This window comes from Hyalella azteca, unplaced genomic scaffold (assembly GCF_000764305.2).
Source record: "Hyalella azteca isolate HAZT.00-mixed unplaced genomic scaffold, Hazt_2.0.2 contig15162, whole genome shotgun sequence".
Taxonomy (NCBI): Eukaryota; Metazoa; Arthropoda; class Malacostraca; order Amphipoda; family Hyalellidae; genus Hyalella; species Hyalella azteca.
In genome coordinates this window covers 137,091-157,033 of record NW_025945022.1, presented here as the reverse complement: position 1 = coordinate 157,033, position 19,943 = coordinate 137,091, and the positions used below count along the sequence as shown (strand labels likewise).

The 19,943-nt window shown below is 38.6% G+C and overlaps 1 protein-coding gene across 1 annotated transcript; it reads right to left on the bottom strand.

Moving 5' to 3' along the window:
• Positions 1 to 7,482: 7,482 nt before the first annotated feature.
• Positions 7,483 to 18,864, bottom strand: LOC108678715 (D-glucuronyl C5-epimerase B). Its single transcript, XM_047884320.1, has 12 exons — positions 18,336 to 18,864; positions 16,200 to 16,316; positions 15,661 to 15,771; positions 14,764 to 14,992; positions 13,626 to 13,737; positions 12,530 to 12,651; positions 11,931 to 12,130; positions 11,617 to 11,742; positions 10,935 to 11,105; positions 10,208 to 10,370; positions 8,678 to 8,804; positions 7,483 to 7,912 (listed from the first exon to the last, which is right to left on the bottom strand). Exons 1-12 carry the CDS (start codon positions 18,531 to 18,533, stop codon positions 7,636 to 7,638), a joined length of 1,953 nt encoding a protein of 650 aa, XP_047740276.1. The 5' UTR covers positions 18,534 to 18,864; the 3' UTR covers positions 7,483 to 7,635.
• Positions 18,865 to 19,943: the final 1,079 nt, after the last annotated feature.

The following is a 19,943-nucleotide window of genomic DNA, read 5'->3' as shown; positions in this document are numbered from 1 at the left end:
CTAAAATCTACACACAACGCAACTTAGGCAAACAAATAACTTTACGTCCAGAAATAAGTGAGACTTGGTCCAAATAGTGATGCACGCACACTCTCTGTGTAGGAGGTGTCACTATTTGAACAATATGACCCATACATTTTTCTGATTGTGGGTGCCAACAATAATCGCCTTCACTCACCCCTAGTATACCCAGAAAAATTTATGGGTCCGATTGTCCAAATAGTGAAACGGTTTCCTAGCTACAGCATGAGCAGAGAGAGTACGTAGCACTGATACGACGCCCTTTTGCAGTGATAAGTGTGGTCAAGGTGACCCACGCTAAAGTGCATCGCTATTTGGACAAAGCCTCACTCATTTCGCTGGGTGCATGCCCCGCAAAATAAGCCACGCAAAATAAATTATCGAGAAGACACACAACCACACCAAGCGAGCATTTCTAGATTGATATGTTGATACATAAATCAATGAAGTCAACTGAAATTTTATGATTTTTTTTTGTATTACAGCACATAAAAGATTTTTTTTATGAAATCCGCGAATGCAATTAAATAGTACATAGACATAAATTCTTTACTTTGATACCTTGTGTTCAGAAAATATAACGACAATACTGACATGGTACAATATTAATCGTCAATAATACGGTACGTAAAACTAAATTAGGTTTTATAATCTAAATTAACGAACAAGTAAAAAAAACTATAAGAATATACCATGACACCAGACGAGCAGAAAGCGTTAACATAAAACGATCATTTAATTAAATAGGAATAATAAATACTATTTTACTAATCACTAGCCACTACCTATCAACATTTGAGTAAGATTCATTCTCGCTGAGTAAATGATGAAACATGCAACTTTGTAAAGAAAGCAGATATTAGGGAATAAAGAATGTGGTTTAAATTAGTTGATTTAACGTTAAAATTTAAATCAAGTTGAGATTCCAATACACAGGTCAGGATTGAAATTTCGTCGCAATTTGCGAAAAACAAAACCTGGGCGGATGAGATTCCCTAAAAAAATTCCTCACTTATAGGCGCTATCAGAACCTTACAAAAACGACTTTATTATTGCAATTAAAATAGTTAAAAGTAACAAAGTAAACGACTATCAATTTAGGGAACAGAAAGAACCATGACGATTTCTAGCTGAAGTTTTCGAAAAGTCATAGAAACGTGAGGAGGAAATTAATAGAATTCTCTGCAGAAATATTTGCATTTGGTCGAGAGTTTGGAAATTCATGTCTTTTGAGCGACGTAAAAATAAACGAAGTTAAATATATCATATTATGAATGAAGTTATTTCTGGGACATAAACTGAGATCGATAATTATTGATGAAGTAGGTTATAGTGCGATACAAAATGGCACGGTGGCTCAACAATTATTGCAGAGGACGGAAGCCAGCGAAGAAAAAAATATTTATTATAGGATGAACGATCCAGTTATTTATGAATTGGGGAGAATATTGGATATATTGGGAATATATCTCCAATATATAAATATATATGTTGAAATAATGGATACATATCCGTAATCGGACAAAATCGTTAGTTTTGTACTGAAATATCGAAGAATATTTTTCAAAGTGAATAACTTAGAACCTATGAATAAAATCTGAGTGTATTTTAATCATTTACAAGGAACTTCGTTGCTTAGTAATGGTAATATGGCAACATTAACTTGAGTAGGACACATGAGCCTATGGAGGGAAAATTTCCCTCTGAACAGAAATACTCGTGATGTCTGGCGAAGAATGTGGGATGGAGTTCGTCTGCATTGAAATTAAACTGCATTTGTTGGAGTAGCTTCATCACATCAATAAATATACATTATTAGAAGATTTAGCCTCTGCAAATGAGTTTTAAACTTCGTTCAAAGCAAAGCTACTCGAGATAAAGCATCAAGGGATATTCGCGCTGCAAGATCTCATTTCTCGAGAGGATATAATGAACATGCAAGATGCAGCTAGACCTTGCAATATCCGCTAGAACAACTAGATTGTCTAATTTAAGCTAGAAACACCAAGACACAGGTGGTCGAGACCGCAAAGACTCTTTCTATTACATTGAAGCGAGATAAAGCGCAATACCAAACGAATTATTATAACATCAATCACTACCTATCGGTTATCTGGAAGCGCTTGGAGAATTGGTAGTTAAAATCCCCATCACTCAGATAAATATGTGAATTTATTGTCCAAATAGTGCAGACGCAACACTGATATGCTCTTTTGCCGGGCCAAACTGGGTCAGAATAACCCACAAATGGGAATACGTGCATCGTTATTTGGACATATTTTCACACATTTCTCTGAGTGATCTTGTGAAAGCACGGGCCCTGAGTATAAAAGCCAACATTGAGTTAATTTTCTCGTTTGGTTCTCACACAACAAAATTGTTAGCGCGAGAGTAAATTTCAAGTTAAAGCACGAACATTAGTTTTGCGATATGAGAGGATCTTAACTAGTCAGATCAATGTTAACTTAGTTTAAAGCCTACTAACATCCTTCTTCTCATTATCATTGAAAATAAACGTAACGTAAAATAGCATTAGACTCCTGAAAGTTCAGATCTTTACATTCATATGCGAATTATACAAGACAATTAAAAATTTTCCCTTACTTCTCAAGCGAATTCACAAGCTATAATCGAAATTCGAAAAAAAAATTCAAAATTCTAGCTCATGACCCCAGCCTCGGCAAAACTAATTCTATTTAAATCTACAGGAAGACTGGAGCAGCTCTGTACAGTTGGAAGAATAGTTAGGTGAGCAGAGAAAGCCATCCGATACCTTATCGTAAAGCTGAGCCTGAACAGAGCTATGTTATATACTAGCGAGATTGTTGACAATATTTCGTTAATAATTATATTTTTTTGTATTTTATATGTAAATATGGAGCAGAATACAGGAATTTGAGTGAAAAAATATTCTGGAAGCGGCAGCAAGCAAGCTTTGATGCAGAGTATAATTGCTATCGAGATTCGATCCAGAGAAACAAGAGTCATTTATTACTATGAAAACACAGGTATCATCTATTAACAGCAAGGAAACTTAGAACTACAATGCTATAAAATTCAGGCTTTTCGAAGAGTCTGACGTTTCAACATAGACATGGCTAAAGGACGTAAAAAAACTGGGAAATAAGAAATTATGCAGAAATTTACTAATATTTGAGACGCATAAGCTGACATCAGACGCACAACAAACGACCATTGAAACAATGATTACCGGAGACATGACTTTGGTGGGCGACCAAGGGGATGAAGTTAGACAATCTTGCCCCCCTACGGCCCTCTTCTTCCTTACCGCCCCCCAAAATCCTTCCATCGCCCCTAGGGGGGCGATATCGCCCACTTTGGGAACCACTGGTTTAAAGCCTGCTAACATCCTTCTTCTCATTATCATTGAAAATAAACGTAACGTAAAATAGCATTAGACTCCTGAAAGTTCAGATCTTTACATTCATATGCGAATTATACAAGACAATTAAAAATTTTCCCTTACTTCTCAAGCGAATTCACAAGCTATAATCGAAATTCGAAAAAAAAATTCAAAATTCTAGCTCATGACCCCAGCCTCGGCAAAACTAATTCTATTTAAATCTACAGGAAGACTGGAGCAGCTCTGTACAGTTGGAAGAATAGTTAGGTGAGCAGAGAAAGCCATCCGATACCTTATCGTAAAGCTGAGCCTGAACAGAGCTATGTTATATACTAGCGAGATTGTTGACAATATTTCGTTAATAATTATATTTTTTTGTATTTTATATGTAAATATGGAGCAGAATACAGGAATTTGAGTGAAAAAATATTCTAGAAGCGGCAGCAAGCAAGCTTTGATGCAGAGTATAATTGCTATCGAGATTCGATCCAGAGAAACAGAGTCATTTATTACTATGAAAACGCAGGTATCGTTATTAACAGCAAGGAAACTTAGCACTACAATGCTATATAATTCAGGCTTATTGAAGAGTCTGACGCTTTAACATAGACATGGCTAAAGCACGTAATAAAACTGGGAAATAACAAATTATGCAGAAATTTACTAATATTTGAGACGCATAAGCTGACATCAGACGTACAGCAAACGACCATTGAAACAATGATTATCGGAGACATGACTTGGGTGGGCTACCAAGAGAATGAAGTTAGACAATCACTTTAAAACATATAATACAGAGGACGAGCTAATTTAATGGTGAAACTTTGAAGTCAGAAAACTTAGGAGACGAACCAACAGCAACCGCTAGATTACGAACATCCAAAGAAGATAAATAACCTCTAACAACCAGAACGTTCGCATCCGATAAACAAAGAATAGTAACATGGCTTAATAACAACCTGAGGAATGTTGAGAACAGCGGAGATCAGTGTTGCTGATGAAGCAATGAGTGACATTCCATCGTATGCCTCTTAGGAAGGACGAAAAGTGCTTCCAATAATTGAGACAATCTCGCACAAATTTGTTTCTCACAAAATATTACTTTGTTTTTCCATGAATAAACGAAACGCGAATAAAGACGAGATCATCATTGCTCACATTGAGGTTCAGGAAAATTATGGAACTCTGAAAGAGTAGCACAGAATGAAGAAATTAATCCAGAGGAACTTTAAGCGACGATCAAGATATATTAGACACATTTTAATCTTAATGTGAATACCATTGGGGAACTTAACTGAGCAAAGAATCATGATTATAAATTGAACACGATAACATTGTTATTCTAACTACTATTAAATGCATGTATTAAAAAAATCAAGCTGAATGGACAATGAGAGTTAATTATGTAATCAAGATCAGTAGATAGTGAATACAGATAAAAAATATATATTCTGGAAAGTTTTCATTCTCCGGCTGAGGTAACGGGAGCTCGGAGGAAAATAGTGCTGAGAATTAAGCGTCTCGTTCCTATGGATGACAGACCACAAACAAATAATAAGTAATAATTACATTTTAAATAATGTCGTTGCTTTACTTCTACGAAACAAGAGAATATATGAATCAATTTCCTGGAAAGAACTAATTAATGTACATTTTATTATGGATGAGTATTAAATGAGTTTGAAAGTGTTACCAAATATTCATATATCATTTCATCAAATGATATCTGAAATAAGATTGATACAAGAACAAAAAATTCTTATTATCAAATAAACTTCTATCAGACAAACTTCCGCTCAAGCAAGATGGAAGGGCAAGCGTCGATGCAAGTTTCATCTTATTTTATGGCGCCCATTGCCCACAAAACTCGGACATCACTTCCCAAGCAAACAGACGAAAGTAAATTTGCGAGAAAGCCGAGCTTGCAGCAGAAGCTTTAACTAAGATGCAGCAGACCCTCACACACGCCCACACTGCGAACGTAATTCACTCTTCAGCGGACCGCAACTAGAGAACCACGACTCACTTTAGCGGACCGCAACTAGAGAACCACGACTCACTTCAGCGGACCGCAACTAGAGAACCACGACTCGCTTCAGTGGACCGCAACTAGAGAACCACTCCCGCCCGTGGATCATCATCGAGATTCATTCGTTACTCTTAAAATATATACCGGTACTAATTATTCGCAGTAGATTTACAACCAGCAGAGATCAAAGAGTCCGAAATTGCCGGACTACGCGGCTACAAAATTTCAGATCAAGATTAACAAGCAAACTTACTTAATTATTTTGGCCGCAAACTGCGCCAGGTTGAGATTCGACAAATATTCGTGAATAATGATGAACTCTTGACAACGAATTCACTCAGCATAGAGCAAATTTTACACGTTTAATTTGATAAACTCTTAAAATAATTATTCAAATGTCTACTGCCTAATAAGTATCAGAGATTGTCGCCAAACAGCAAATATTGCAAAATTAATCAACGTATTCACAATTATTCAACATTACGCACATACAAGCCACTCTCCCGTCGATATAGAACAATCCTAAATAATCGAATTCGTAGAAAAGGACATTCACTTTCTTTAAAGAGCTTACAATCGTCATATATACTAGTAACTCGCACATTTTCCTCACTATTTGTTAAAGTTATGCCATAAAATACCTAGAGTCACAAAGCTCTAAAAAATTAGCAACGCATCAGCTAGAAGCATCAGAAATCTTCAAGCAGATGCAGTAACAAATGTGAATGTAACCAGGTAATTAAATTTCGAATTAACGTCGATAGTTTCCCTATGCAAAACAACAATAACACTCAGATCATCTGACGTACATGAAGGTTGACTACAGTTTCTCCGTGAGATCTCACTCATTCCCCTGAAATTATTGAGTAAAAGTTGACTCACTTGTTATAGTTCTGTTCAATGTCAATTGATGCCACCGTATAGCAGAAATTTGGCATGAGAAAAAGCATGAGTACATCGTCTAAAACACAATAAATTGATGAGTCATCCCTAAACTGTAATTAAGAGTATTGGAAGCACATGAAGACTAACCTCTACAGGAATTACTCCTATGAACTACAGGACTGTTGTATACCTCAAAGATGCACTCAGCCAGGCTTAGACTGTTGTCTTTCCGCAGTTGAAATACTGAAGAAACCAACATAGTTCTGAACATAAATTATCGATGATAAAATTTTGGTGAATTTAATTTTATAATAATAGTTTGCATTATTTAAAACTTTCCTACAATTCAACTTTCTGATAATAGTTGCCATTATTCATAGTCTTGAGCAACCGAAATGACAGCGACTCGAGTTAATAGTTCATTAATTTTCAATGGGAATCTACTATGCCTTGGAAGCTATTTTACGCTCAGAGTTCAAAAAGGTAATCTCATAACTAAATTTCACATCAGCGCTGCTGGAAACATTCCAACAACGGCTCTTAGAAATAAAACGTGATTAAAAACGTCAGCCAAAAACTGTCAATACTAAAATACCACAACCACGCATTGTGGATAATATCAGGAACACACAGAAAAAAAAAAAAAACAAAGCGGCTTTTGTTCTTTTGGTTTGGGGCAAGCATACGACAAATATATGCTCAAAATTTGTCCAACCTGCGAAGAATAGAGCCTTCAGATACGATATTCATAATACACCTCCAATTTGTAGAATCAATAATGAATACTGGGTAGAAATTCAACCGTTGTGGGGAAAAAGACTTGGGGTAAATACCTACGTACCGTTGTTAAAGAAAAATCCACGGATTGCACGTGCGTTCACTTCTTCTAAATTACAGCACTGCATGAAAAGCGTTTCCAATAAATCCAACACCGAGGTATTCATTGTTTAAACGGATATATGTTTAAAAAATTCAAATCAATTTTTCAAGAATTTTATCACAAATACCGAAATTTCTCTCGTGGGATCAAGATGTCAGAGCTCCAGCACGATCTGAAAATAAGTCCGCAGCGCCCATTCAGTTGTGGGGCGCCCGCTTGCCGCTAAGTTAGTCCCGCCACTGACGGGTACCGCAGCGCCCGTTCAGTTGTGGGGCGCTCGCTTGCCGCTAAGCCGTCCCGCCACTGACGGGTACCGCAGCGCCCGTTCAGTTGTGGGGCGCCCGCTTGCCGCTAAGTTAGTCCCGCCACTGACGGGTACAGCAGCGCCCGTTCAGTTGTGGGGCGCCCGCTTGCCGCTAAGTTAGTCCCGCCACTGACGGGAACAGCAGCGCCCGTTCAGTTGTGGGGCGCCCGCTTGCCGTTAAGGTAGTCCCGCCACCGCGCCGCGACGGAGGCGATGATGGGGTCATCATCGAGTGAAGCGAGCAGCAGCAGCTGCGTGATGTGCGTCGTGTGGTAGTCCCATCGTGCAGGCTTGGGAGGCACGGGGCTGGTGAAGTGACGGAGGTCGTAGAAGCTCCCCCATCCCGTGTCGAAAAGTGGGAGCAGCTTCTTGAGTGACGTCATCCCTACGTTGTAGAGCTCAGCGGCGTCGGCTGTGCTCGGACCAGGCCTGAAATAAGCGAATGAATGAAATTGGACTCCTAGACATGATCGAAAAACCTCTTTCGACACTTGCATTAGTTTCAATTATATATATAGTGTCACCTTTACTCTTGAAATATTTAATAAAAAGTTTTTCCTTAGCAGAGATTTCTCAATTAATTTAACTGAAATTGAGTCAACACTTCGTTATGTGGTATAAATTAATTGAACTGAAATCTAAAAATCATGTTTTTGGACTGAATTTAACGATGGACGGATTTTTTAGTGAAAGCGCAGGAGCTGAAACAACTTTACTGTGAAGAGAAATTAAAAAGAATCCTGTTGCACCTTCGAGCAACATGCTCACCCGTAAATTTATATTAGACCATTTCTAATATACGTAAATCTCAAAAGTTGGTGAGGATTATTACACATTACCCATAAACTTATCAACTGTTTCATGATCTTTAAAAAATTGAAAGAGGAATATTTAATCCTACTACATTTACTACATACTAACCGTTTCATGACCCGTGAAAATTAACAGAAGAAAACAACATCTTCACCCACAATTTCTTCTAACCATTCCCCAAATGGGAAATGAATAATGGTCATAAAAAAGTTCCAATTTAGTGGCGACATCATGACCTACCGAGCCTCCATGAGGTCAAAATCTAATTAGTACAACATCACCTGCCGACTCCTTGAGGTCATAGAGTCTAATTAGCACCTCAGCACCTACCTACCGAGCCTCCTTGAGGTCATAGAGTCTAATTAGTACATCATAACTTACCGAGCCTCCTTGAGGTCAAAGAGTCCAATTAAACTGTAAATGAAGCCGTTGAGCACAAAAAGCGATGGCGTTGTGGGGTATTCCTCGTACCAGGCATAGCCTCCAGGAAAGTATGCACGAACGCCTCCTGAAATAGTGAGCCAAATGTAAGGTATAATAATGGGCCAAATGAGATGTACAGAGATCAGTCGATTAACAAAGTTGTTTTGTTTCTTGAGCGGTAAGATTACATACATATTCATAAAAAATGTCGCGTAGCCTTGAAATTTAAGAAGTTAAAATTGCAATACTTACATATCAAACTCATGAATTTCAACGGAGAAATGAAAACATAAATAAAAAGTTATAGATGATAAGTTACCAGGATGATTTCGGGAAAGAATCAATCCAATATCGGTGGGTTTGTCCCATAATATATCTTAAAATAAAATTTCCAACCAAGTTACATAAACAACAAAAAAGGGTCCCTTTCGAAGACTTGGCCACCGATAGGCAGGAGCAAACCGCGACATGCCCGTTTCTTTATTCATATATTACTTTACTTTCCATGATAATAATAAGTTCCAATAGCCAAGCCAGCGTTTGGTGTTGTTATGCAGCCTTGTATAGTAGATTTAGTCTGTGAGTAGGAGGCGCGGGAAGGCTTCAAAGGTCTGCTAACGTTGATTGTAATCAGGCGTGTGCGATGCGCGGGGCGCTTGGAGTTAATGCCATCTTGGGTTGGTGAGGAATGTGGTGGTGGAGTGGTGATGGGTCCTGTAACCGTGTTGTGTGGGTGAGATAGGAATGTGAGGAGTGGTTATAGAGAGTTTGAGACGCTCCATAAGTTTGGATGGTGTGCAGAGGAGTGTAATGGGCCTATAGGAGGCTGCTTCGGTGGGGGGTTTGTTCGGTTTCAGGAGGGTTATTATTTTGCCAGTTTTCCTGATTGATGGTATAATGTAGTGGGCGTATGAAAAGTTAGCTATATTTGCGACAGTGGTGATACCATGGGCTTTTAGTCTGGTCGTGGCCTTACCCAAAAACGCGTTGGCCTGGGGCAGTTGGGTGACTGCAACAAAGTCTGGACAAGTCTCAAACTTTATAATGACAGAGGGCCACGTTACGTTTGTAAGACGATTAAAATGTTTCCGTCACTTCTCAACGTAAATAAGGCTTTAATGTGACACTTCTTCTAATGAAGCATCTTTGTCACTTCTAATGCTTCATGACCGACAATTTAAAAACACAGAAACCAACCAATACGTGGCAGACATAGAAGCATAGCATAGACATGGTATAGCTGAGTTCTATGGAGCGCATTAACGTAAAAGGGTCTTGACACTTCTAGAAAAAGCTAATTTTTAATCATAAAATTCAATATTATGAAAGCAATATAGCGTACCACTGGAGATATTAAACATGATAGAGCTGCGTGGCTCTGAGATCTGCATTCAGGGTCTCGATGCGTCAGAAAGATGTTAGCTTTTTCATCATAAAATTACCAACAATTTCCACAAAGCCAAGACCAATACAAGTAATACGGCGCACCCATGGAAGCGTTGACATGGTAGAGCTGTGTAGCGCGGAGGGCGGCGTGCAGGAAGATCTGGTCGCCGGAGTGGTGGGCGGCCCTAACCAGCAGCGAGATCGCCTGCCCCTGCGCCATGGCAGAATACCAGCCGCTCTCCAGCGTCAGTACGTCCTTCACAACCTGGTCATAATGGACATAATCAACCACCTGCCGACTGTTTTAAAATTGAACCACCTGACAACAACAACAACGAGTCATAATGAACATAATCAACCACCTGCCGTCTGTATTAACATTGAACCAACTGACAACAACAACAATGATTTTCAACCACCTGATGATAGTCATAGTATTAAACCACCAGAAAACAGAAATTGTAATATTGAACTACCTGACAATAATAATATTCAACAACCTAAAAATAATGATGACATTCAAACACTGGGCAAACACTTCTGTCGCATAATCCTCAAAACACGATAACTAAATACGAAATAATGTAACTTGATGACAAAAGAATGTAAACTGACGAGCAAAAAATATAAAATGACAAGAAAAGAATGTAAACTGACGACAAAAGAATGAAAACTGACGACAAAATAATGCAAACTAACGAGCAAAAAATGTAAATTGACGAGAAAAGAATGTAAACTGACGACAAAAGAATGTAAACTAAGGACAAAAGCATGTAAACAGCTGATAAAATAATGTTTCTTTATAAGATAAAAGAATGTTTAGACATACAGAGCGCGGCACGTTGATAGGCCAGCCGCCCCTATGGTCCTGATGCTTGACCAGCCACTCGGCCCCGGCGTAGAAATGCTCGGCGTGCTCGGCGGACGACAGCGTCAGGTTGTCGATCTTGCCTTCGCCACAGAACTGGATGGCTGTCACCTGCACGCGGCTACGGCCTACCTGCAAATTAGTATTAATAAGTGAACATCTAAGCGAGAAATTGTAATAGTTATTGCTTTATGCAATGTGATACTTAATTTTTTTTGGTAAAATCCGTCACCTGCCAGACAACGGCCCACCAGAACGTTCGTCAAAATAAATGAATGCTATGAAATAGAATTGTGATATTTTATTAAAAACAAAATGGGTTACTTATTTTTGCTCAAAATCCGTGAATATCTTGAAATAAATTATGATACTTTATACGGATGAAAAAAGTTACTAATTTTTGGTCAAAGTCGTGAATATCTCAAAAAAATTGAAATAATTTCTTCAATATAGAATGAGAAACTGATTTTCGTTGTAGCACAGTAAGATTTACGAACGTAAGTAGGTATATTGATATAAAATAACAAAACTTAAACGTGAGTAAAATCATACTGCATAGGTAGCTTTCTCAGGGACTTGACATAAGCAGGTACAATAATATAAGAAGATAAAACTAATAAATAAATCAAATTACATTGCATACCTTCCTCAGGGACTTGGCAAGCTTAGGCAGGGCGGCAAGTCCTTTCTGCAAGTCCACCAACAGGTTCCTTGTGAACCGCCGCCACCCCGTCGACTGGCCCAGCCCGTAGTATATGGAGCGTGGCGACTGCACGCATGTTTTACTTTATTTACATAATGGAACTTTCTTAGCATGCATTTGGCGTATAGTAAGAGTTATTTCACTGAAGAATGAGTTTTCACTGAATTGTTTAATAAAATTTACTAGCATGTATTCATCGCATAGTAAAAAACTATTAAAATACGTTATCAACATTGCCACGACTGCCACATTACCTTGGTCCAGAGCAGGTCATCAGAGGGCAGGTATCTGACGTAGAAGGCAAGCTGCGTCTTTTCCCTGACGACGAAGGCGATCGTGAGGGAAGAGCCGCGCTGTACGAACCAGTCCAGGGAGAGCGTGAGCTGCTCAGAGCTCAGCGTCATGGGCAGGCTTAGACGCACTCCTCCTGAGGGCTTGCCGGAGTCCCCGCACTCTGAGGTATACATTTAAAGAAGTGATAAACTGATATAAAGCTTTAAATAAGTGTAACCTTGAATAAAACTTTAAGCAAGTGCTACTACAATCTGAAGTGCAACTTCAAGTGCCAAACTGAAACGCAACTTTCATTAAGCTCCAAAATTATAGATTCGGCAACTCATACGGACGCATTACCCCAGAGGGCTTGCCAAAGTCACCGCACTCTGAGGCAAATATTTAATCAAGTGCCAAACTGAGATTCAATTTTAATCAAGTGGCCACTACGTGTACTTGGGCCGCTACATGTACTTGGGCCGCTACGTGTACTTGGGCCGCTACGTGTACTTGGGTTGCTACGTGTACTTGGGCCGCTACGTGTACCTAAGCAAGTTTAGAATTTCTACAGCGTACACACCGTTCGCTCTGTAGCGCAGAACTTTGTTCTTCCTGACGGAGTCGGTGACGCGGCCGATGCGGCTCCCGGCACCAGCAACCTGCCACGCGGATATCGCGCTCTGTCCGTCCTCTAGCAACGTCCTGTCAAACAAAATAAAACGGAATAACGTATAAATATGCAGTGCAGTTTCAGCGTAATATAATATTTACTTAGATAAACTATTTGAACCGTCCGTTCACTTTCCAGTAACAATATTACTGAAATCGTAAGCCTAACTTGTAGGCGAAACGTGCAGCAACGTTGCTTTAACATGATGCACATATAACCATCATTTAATTTAAATTACGATATCTCTTACAAATTATAATAACAACTCCTTCAATTGCAATCCTAGCCATTTATGCATCATAAAGGGATCACAGTGGAAACCCATACAGTGTATATGCAGACCTCAAAGTAGGCAACGGCTAAGCGACATACAGTGGGTGCAAAAGTATCCGACACAAAGGAAAAAAATTTATTCAAGTAAAGCTTTAATTTTTACAAAATTGCAATTATCAAGTCAATATTCAATGATATTGTTGTTTTGATATAATATTTGTATTTCCCATGCAAATTTACATTAGAATAGTCTCTCTTCACGTTATTTTATTGGATAGGCTTTAATTAAATTAAGTTTTTCCTTTGTGTCGCATACTTTTTGCACCCACTGTAAGCCATGGTCTACGGACTTGGGATGTTCAAGGGGACATAACATGGAAAAATGTCAATAAATCGCTATGAGCACTGGAGTGAGTGATGAAAACTATAAACTCAGAAACTGTCTAAATATCGATGCACTTTTTGCCCTTTAGTAGGTCATCCTGACCCACATTTTCTCGGAAAAAGTTCGTATCAGTGCTTCGTCCTCTCTCTGCTCGCGCTGAGAGTAATATGGTGTGTCACTATTTGGATAACATGACCCATACATTTTTTAGAGTTTACAATTTTTATAGTATAATACTTTGAGCGTATAATATTTTAGAGTATAATATTTTTAGAGTATAATACTTTGAGCGTATATTATTTTATGGTACAATAAAGCGTAAGAATATCATGATGCAGAGCTGCCCACCGCTTAGGCTTGTCCCCCGCGAGGAGCTTGCAGTAATGGGAGAGGCCGAACTGCGCGATCTGGATGGGGTATGTGTGGCCGCTGCTCTGCCACTGCGTCGATATCGGCACTCCTAGAGGAAAAAATTAATTTCTAATTTTAATTAATTACCCAATGTTTAATTTATTTAGGTTAAAATGGATTTGTATCGGTAAAAATATTGATTAGTTTAGCTTTCAATATAGTCATACAAGTATGAAACCTTTCATTGAATCGACACATGTACAAAACTTCGAATATTTGACATTTTTAATGGCGTTGTACAGGTGATAAAATATTATAAAATCAGCGGTCGCGAGAAAAGTCATTGTTCTAACATTTAATTATGTAATGCAGGTATGAATACAATAAATAACCATGTTATCGGAATTATTATAAGCTTAATAGTTCGTAAGTAAAACAAACATTGTAAATGAATTAATTGTACATGATGCGACCTAACAAAGGGATCAATTATATTGCAATTTGATTGGCTCAAACATTATTAAAACTTGGGAAATTTCTCAAGGCAATATATTTTTGAACATCGGCGTAAATTTAAGAACTGGGTCACACATTACATTATTATGCATAGGGACTACTTTATACTCTATTATACTATACTCTTTTCTACAACAAAATAGAACAGCGATGGAACAAGATTGCAGACGTTCACAAATTTGTCGAGAAATATATAAATAAATTGTATTTTTTTAATTGTTAAAATTGTAATTCCATCACAAACGTTTAGCGTGAAATAACGAGGATTAAATTATAAGCTGAAATAATCCAAGTATATTAAGAATTTCCGTTACACTGAGAAAAACAAAGAGACTTTGTGAAAATAGCAATACGATTCTTGTCCATATGTGGGCAACCCTGACCCCAAAAGGGGCTTATCAGTGCTACTACGTGTAGAACACGTGTCTCAATTTGAACAGATGACCCAATGATTTATATTAGTGATAAGCCGAACGATGAAAATACTGACCATCTTTAGCGCTGACGCATTTAACAAACGGGGCTTATGATTACTACTACGTGTAGAAGATGCGTCACAATTTGAACAAATGACCCACTGATTTCTCTTATTGATAATCCGAATGACGAAAATACGCACCATCTTTAGCGCTGACGCATTTAACGCGGTCGCGGGACTCGACGTTGTAGAGCTGGAAGTTGAGGAAGGCGCCGTAGGGGGAGTACGGGAGTGCGGGCTCGAACACCTTGCTGGTTGAGTGCTGCCATACGAACACTTCACTTGGCGCTTCTTCTGTACCATCGCCGTCGGTGGTAGAAATGTTTCTGTTCAGGAGCTTGCTGCCTCTTGCCTCCAGTGATCCGTATACCTAAGGCAGAAACAACTAAACATTGCGGGAAAACATTGCATTGCGTTGCGATACTGTGAATATTTTACCTTAAAACCTTGGTAAATTAATCTTATATAATACAATAAATAATGCGGGAAAACTTGCATTGCGTTGCGATGCTGTGAGTTTACCTTAAAACCTTAAATGAATCTTATATAATATAAATATTAATGTGATACTGGAAGGAGTTCATCTTAGAAGACAGGGAAATAATGCCGCGCAAATAATACAATGATTGAGCCAAGAAGTAACAAAATAAAATTAATCATTACCAAGAGATTTTTCTAGGAATTGATGATATATTCACGTAGTAATGGTTAAGTCGTTGAATAATATTTGAGTATTTCACAATAGGGATTATAAAATGTATACTAATGGGCACGTTGTTTGGACAAGCTATTGCTATCCATGTGAATTACTAATAGTCGAGTGATTCCATGAAAATGGAATGAAATACGGAAAATTACTTGCACGATACGCCATTTAGTTCCTAATATCAAGATAAGATATTCAGGTTACATACAAAAACCTTGTTCTTATATATGAACATCTTCGACATCAAAATCTATTATTTTTGCAGTACTCCAGATAGCATTGTATCTAAAAAGTAAAAACTACTATTATATGCTCTATACAAGGCCTCGTACCTCAAAATATTGCTTCAGAAAGGAGAATGGTACGTAGACTTCGGTGTCATCGCGCCGGCAGTTGACTGTGGTGCGCTGGTTGATGATGCACGGCACTGGCACCACACCTGTCTGTTGGCCACATCTCTTAACTCAACAGCCTATACAACATCTTGAGGATATTTAGCCTACATCATTTCATTATTTAGAGAATATTCAGCCTACAACATATCGAGGATATTCAGCCTACATTATTTAGAGAATATTCTGCCTACAACATCTCGAGAATATTCAGCTTACAATATATATAGAATATTCAGCCAACAATATCTCGAGACTATTCCGCCTACAATATCTTGATGTTAATCAGCCTTTAATATTTAGTTGAGCGCCGGCCTGCAATATTTCGAAAATATTCAGCCTTCAATACCTCTCATGAAGTATCGTAAAAAACCCTCGATGCACGAGAATTTACAACAATCTGAAAACGTATTATCAAAGAACATAATACCCAAACTTGATCAGAATGTAAAAATGTCAGTAAAAATACAATTTCTTACAAGAGCAGCGCGAGGCTGCGCAGGTTCGGCGATCGTCTCGCTCTCGCTGTCGTCGTCGAGCTCGTCGGTGCCGTAGTCTTCGTCTTCTACAACGTCAACGATCCCAACTCCCGGGTACTGAAATGCGGGAGAAAGGAGCCGCGTTAGAGAAAACCCCCAAAAATTCAACAGGATTTGTCAGTATACTCGGAAAAATGAATGGGCAATGTTCACCAAATAATGACACGCATTCTATACCCATAGCGCAAGCGGAATGCACTGATACGCGGCGCTGTTGACGGTCCAAACTAAGTCATAATAATGACATACGAAAGAGCAAAAACTAAATTGCTTTTTATACGAGAATCTTTTCATTTCTCTGAGTGTAAGATATGCGCGGTAAAAAAAATGCGGTCTTACAATACTGAAAAAAATAAAATGAAAAATAATAGCATTTCAGGCAAAAGCGAGAATAATGTAGCAGCATGCACTGATTTGGTGACCGAATTTTTCTTTAGGTGGACTTAGAAACTGCAAAAGTAGATGAAGACTTTAAAAGCATACCTAAAACTGATTATCCTTATTTTTCATACGTGTCATTTGCATTGAAAATTTGCTTAAACCAACGCTACTATCAATTGGAAAATATATTCCTAATTGCCAACAATTTTTCCCTGTTTATCGTCTTTGTGATAAAAAATGAAGAGTTAATATGAAATGCAAAATTTACTAAAATTTTCAACTTAAAGTACTCTAAATAACCTATCAACAAAAGACGATTCATCATAAAGAGCAAGTTCATTTGCAGAGACAATTATGACGAATAATTATATATATCGACCTCACCGGCGGCATGAAACAGAGCCTGGTGACCGCGTTAAAATAAATGCCAGACAGTAACGCGCATGGCAACATACCATGACAAAACGACGTTAAAGTGGCAACTGCTTCAACTTACGGCAACAGTTAGCGTGGCACTAGAGTCTGCGTGATACCGTCGCAATTGTCGAATTTTAAAATTGTCACGAAGTGACTGGAGTGCACGAGAAATTGTTTGGTGACTTCGTGCCATCGTGCAAGCAAGCTCACATCACACTGAGACAAATGGGTGGGTCTGAATGACTCACTTAGATGAGTCAACCGTGTCCAAATAGCGCTGCACTTTTTCCACTCAAATGCCCATTAGTGGGTCACACTGACTTATGACTGGCATCATATCGCTTTTAACCCTTCAATATTAACTGAACTTTAAATGTTCATCAAGACCCACACATTTTTCTCAGTGCACTGCTCGCGAGTCACCGTCTAATTAACGAGTCGCTGCACTGCATTAAGGAGAGTGAGGCTCTGCACGAAGGCTCACCTGTAATTCTGGCCTGCCATATTCATTACATTAAAGGTTACCGGCCTACAATGCTTTTGCTTCGAGGCCTTCTGTTCATCATTCTACGTGACCAATAGGAATCGTATAAGGGGTTGCTACCTTACACTGTTCGAAAAAACGGTGAAATAAGGCAGAGTTCCTGGTTATCTTTTTGTTAACAGGATTTTACAAGGATCAATGGATTCTTGTAGAAAGAGACTTTATGTACAACATGAAATTAGTTACAGTAAAGAAATTATGAGTAAAAATCTATTAATCTAAACGTTTTGTTTAAAAAAAAATCAATGATTTATAAAAATATACTGTATACGCTATATAATGTTTGGCTAAACTGTTACAATAATTTCTGTACCCAGAATATTTTAAAGGAAAAATCCAACACTAAAAGATCAGGTAATAACTTATAAGCAAAGAAAACGCAAAGCAAATTCTCCATATTTTCACTGAAAACCTTTCCCATGCCAGCACCATCTATCATCAGTACAAAAAGAAAAAATAATAATACGTTTTTTTCAAGGAGTTTCCTTTGATTTAAATTTTTTGGATAATTTATGGATTGAGCAGATAAATAAAAGATACGGTTTGTAAGGCAGAATAATCTAGATGCATCTAGCAAAATAAATGGGTCATATTGTCCAAACAGTGACACATTTTCTGCACGTAGCACTGATGCACCATTTTGCCATGCAAAATTAGGTCAGGGTGACCTACACAAGTGCAAAAACTGCATGGCTATTTGGACAAAATCACCTTATATCTCTGAGTGCACAGACCTGTGGGAGAGCCGTGTGGTGCAGTCGTGTCTGCAGAGGTTGTCTGCGCTGCTGTTGTTGAGCTTCAGCGCTGCTGCTGCTGCTGTGGCGACTGTGCAGTGACGCAGAGTCTGCGTGGCACCGCAGCCACAGCAGTGCAGTGGTGAGCAGCACTGCCACACAGCAGCCCACCACAGCACCGCGGATTTTCAGCCTCATGGTAAGACACCGCTAGCAACTTCACAGAATTTTTCGATCACCAGAAATATTTTCTTCAGCCAGGGGAATTTTGGATATATCGTTGTAGGTTCCTTATCACCGAAGACATCTCTAATAGAGAAGATATTCGGGCATAATCACATGCCGTAAGTCGCCATCAATATTTTCATTGAATAAGAAACATATTGATGCCTTAGCATTTCTTCCCTACAGTAGTCGAAACTGGGCAAGTTAATTCTGTATAGCAGTTGAGTGATTCTAAGTGACAGCTGTCACAGACGGATAGGTAATGCATGCATAATACAGTTGCAAGGCGACATGGGATACATTTCTGTAATAAAATTATACACGAAATGTTATTACAAAATCTTGGGCTATTTGTTAAGCAAAAATAATTCTAATTAATTTAAAAATTATACACTTAGAATTCTAAAATTTATTTTAGCAAGGAGGGAATGTATGTACTTTATTTAATAACCAGAGAAAATAAGGAAAAGCCCAAACCTGGTACAAGCTTACTGTACAAATTACTGTACCTACTGACTTAACAGATTTTTGAAGACTTCGTTTAACGTCTGTCGGTTTCAAGACCGGTCGGCTAGGAGTCTGTCGGCTTAATTTGTCGGCAGGTTTCAGTTGTCCGAATGTCAGCCTAGAGTCTATCTGCAAACGGTCTATTTGCTAATGGCCTCTGGAGTCTGGACTAAGGGTCTACCTGCTAAGGGTCTGTGGGCCAAGAGTCTAGCAGTTTCTCAGCCACTCAGCGCCGGTTGGGTGAGTGTACTCGTGTGATGTGTACTCGTATGATGTGTACTCGTGTAATGTGTACTCGTGTGATGTGTACTCGTGTGATGTGTACTCGTGTGATGTGTACTCGTGTGATGTGTACTCGTGTGATGTGTGCTCGTGTGATGTGCACTCGTGTGATGTGCACTCGTGTGATGTGTGCTCGTGTGATGTGCACTCGTGTGATGTGCACTCGTGTGATGTGTACTCGTGTGATGTGTACTCCTATGATGTGTACTCGTATGATGCTCATTCGAATTTGTGACAAGTTAAGCGGTGCAAGAAACACATAACACACAAGAAACACAACACACACAATCTTCACAAATTTTTCATGCCCCACATGAAGTGAAGGCCATCAAGTTGAGGATCATTAAATCAATATTTCTGGATACAATTGTAGCTCAACAAATGTATCCATCAAATCAAATTGCACCTCATCAAAAGTACATATTATATCAAAGCTTACTCATTTCTGCGAGTCTTATAGAAATATTTTGAATGCTGATTTGCGCGCAATGAAAAATCGCGAAGATAATTTTAAAATACTTTGAGTTGCACCCGAGCAATCTACAGCTCACAGTCGAAGCGCTGCATCATCAGAAACTTGTATATAGAAACCCA